Below are 2,454 nucleotides of genomic sequence, written 5' to 3'. Positions count from 1 at the left end.
GCCTTTGCACGAGATATGGGAAATGTACCGAATAATGGTGAAAGAGTGCCCGAACAATGACATGACTGAGGCTATGATTCAATAAACTTTTTATAAGGGGATCAATACTACCAATCAATGTGTGGTCAACCAACTTACCGGTAGAGATTTCATGACAACACCGTATGCGGAAGCTTGTGAGATTCTTGATGAGATAGCGGATACTTCATCGGCTTGGCAAAGTAGAGCAAATATTCCTCAAGGCGATCCAAATGTGATTCACTTGCACAAGGAATTACATGATCATGGGCAATCAATTGCCGAGTTGACCACCACAATGAATCAACTAGCCAAAGCTCAACTTCAACAGGTGCAAGGTCCCAAGAAAGTAAATGCAACAGAAGGAGTGAGTATGATGGTAAACAAGCAAAGACAAAAAGGTCCTCAAGTGCAAAATCGGTTTGAAAATTATGAGCAAGATGGTAGTAGATTTGATCAAGATGGACAATACAATGAGTAAGAGGAGGAAGTACAATATGTGAACAACTTCCATGGGCCAAGAAACAACAATCAAGGCCCAAGTCAACAACAATGGCGACCACAAGGAAATCAAGGAAATTGATATTCAAATAATTAAGGTGGTTGGAACGATCAAAATAACCAAGGGAATTGGAACAATCAAGGCAATCAAGAAAATTGGAATGGACAAAATAACCAAGGGAATTGGAGTGGTAATAATTAAGGCTATTGGGGAGGTAATAACCAAGAAGGTGGAATAAAAACAACAATCGGGGGTCGAATTTTCAAAGGCCCCCGATGTTTCAACAACCGAGCAACCTGCCCCTTATCCTTCTCAAGGTTCGAGCTCTTCCAATAATGAGATGTGAAGAATTGAAAACATGTTTAAACAAATGATGGAGAAGAATTCCGACTCTGATGTTCAACTAGTCTCTCACAACACTTCTATTCACAATTTGGAGGTTCAATTGGGCCAAATCTCGCAAGCATTGAACACTCGTCCTAAAGGGGCACTACCAAGTGATACGGTGGTGAACCCAAATGGTAGGAATAATATGGGGCATGCTATGGCCGTGACTACAAGAAGTATAAAATGTGGAGATGCAACCACCTCAAATCAAAGAAGAGTTGTGGATGAAGATGTAGTGGTTCAAGAAGATGAAAGTCCAAGAAATGTGGTTCAAACTAATGAAGAAGCAAGAATTGGTATTGATGATAATTTGGAGGAGACACAAGAATATGAATCCGTCAAGGGAACACGTAATTGACATGCCGGAACTGGTAGTGCCAAAGGTAAGACACTAATGCCAAGGCCTCCTCCTCCATACCCTCAAAGGCTTGCAAAACAAAATAGTGAAAACCAATTCAAAAAGTTTATTGACATGATGAAAAGTTTTTCTATCAGTGTACCATTGGTTGAGGCTTTAGAGAAAATGTTGGGTTATGCAAAGTTCATAAAGGACTTGGTGACCAAAAAGAGGTCATTGAATTGTGAGACTATCAAGATGACACATTAAGTGAGTGTTATTGTGCACTCAATGGCTCCGAAATTGAAATATCCTGGCACTTTCACAATCCCTTGTACCATTGGAAGCGCCGACTTTGCCAAAACTTAATGTGATCTTAGGGCAAGTATCAACTTGATGCCTTACTCGGTGTTCAAAACTTTGGGAATTGGGAAACCAAGACCCACATCTATGAGGATGCAAATGGCGAAACATACAATGAAGAGACCTTTAAGTATTATTGATAATGTGTTGGTTCGGGTTGACAAGTTCGTCCTCCCAGCATACTTTGTGATTCTTGATTGTGAAGTGTACTATGAGGTGCCTATTATTTTGGGTAGACCTTTCCTTTCTACAGGGAAGGCTCTTACTGATGTGAAAGCTGGTGAGCTCACTTTTCGGGTGGGTGATAAAAAGGTGGTCTTCCATGTGTGCAGATCTATGAGGCAACCGAATATCAATGAAGTTTGTCCATTCGTGGATTTGGTGACCGATGTGATATTGATGATGTTAGTGCCACAATGAATGTTGAGGATAGTTTGAAAGCTATTTTGCTCAACCTTGATGATGAGGAGGAGAAAGAAGGCTATGTGGAATGTGTGAATGCATTTCAAGGAATGGGTCGTACACTTATGAACCCCACAATTTATCCTTGGATCTTGAAAATCGGAAGACTCCTCCAATAAAGCCCTCAATCGAGGAGCCTCCCACTTTGGAGTTAAAGCCATTGCCTTCTCATCTCAGGTATGAATTCCTTGGCCCTTCTTTTACTTTACCGGTTATTCTTTCTTCTTATTTGACTAATATACAGGTAGATTCTACATTGGATGTACTACAAAGGAGGAAAAGAGCAATTAGATGGACATTGGCTGATATCCGGGGCATAAGCCCCGCCTTTTGCATGCACAAGATTACTTTGGAAGAGGGTGCCAAACCCTCCGTTGAACATCAA

At 40.9% G+C, this 2,454-nt stretch overlaps 1 protein-coding gene across 1 annotated transcript; it reads left to right on the top strand.

Annotated features, from left to right (window-relative positions):
* Positions 1-1,301: 1,301 nt before the first annotated feature.
* On the top strand, positions 1,302-2,027 carry LOC138878117 (uncharacterized). Its single transcript, XM_070157778.1, has 2 exons — positions 1,302-1,477; positions 1,625-2,027. The coding sequence occupies exons 1-2, from the start codon at positions 1,302-1,304 to the stop codon at positions 2,025-2,027; spliced, it is 579 nt and encodes a 192-aa protein (XP_070013879.1).
* Positions 2,028-2,454: the final 427 nt, after the last annotated feature.

The sequence above is a fragment of the Nicotiana sylvestris genome, chromosome 9 (genome assembly GCF_000393655.2).
Source record: "Nicotiana sylvestris chromosome 9, ASM39365v2, whole genome shotgun sequence".
In the NCBI taxonomy this organism is placed as follows: domain Eukaryota; kingdom Viridiplantae; phylum Streptophyta; class Magnoliopsida; order Solanales; family Solanaceae; genus Nicotiana; species Nicotiana sylvestris.
Note: the sequence above shows the minus strand (reverse complement) of the source record. Positions and strands in the feature narration are given on the sequence as shown.

Bases quoted from the DNA above. Each gene is read 5' to 3' on its own strand.
- LOC138878117 (XM_070157778.1), top strand. From the start codon at position 1,302: ATGCCAAGGCCTCCTCCTCCATACCCTCAAAGGCTTGCAAAACAAAAT. The intron at 1,478-1,624 runs GTCATTGAATTG...ATGTGATCTTAG, and splicing joins GACTTGGTGACCAAAAAGAG to GGCAAGTATCAACTTGATGC.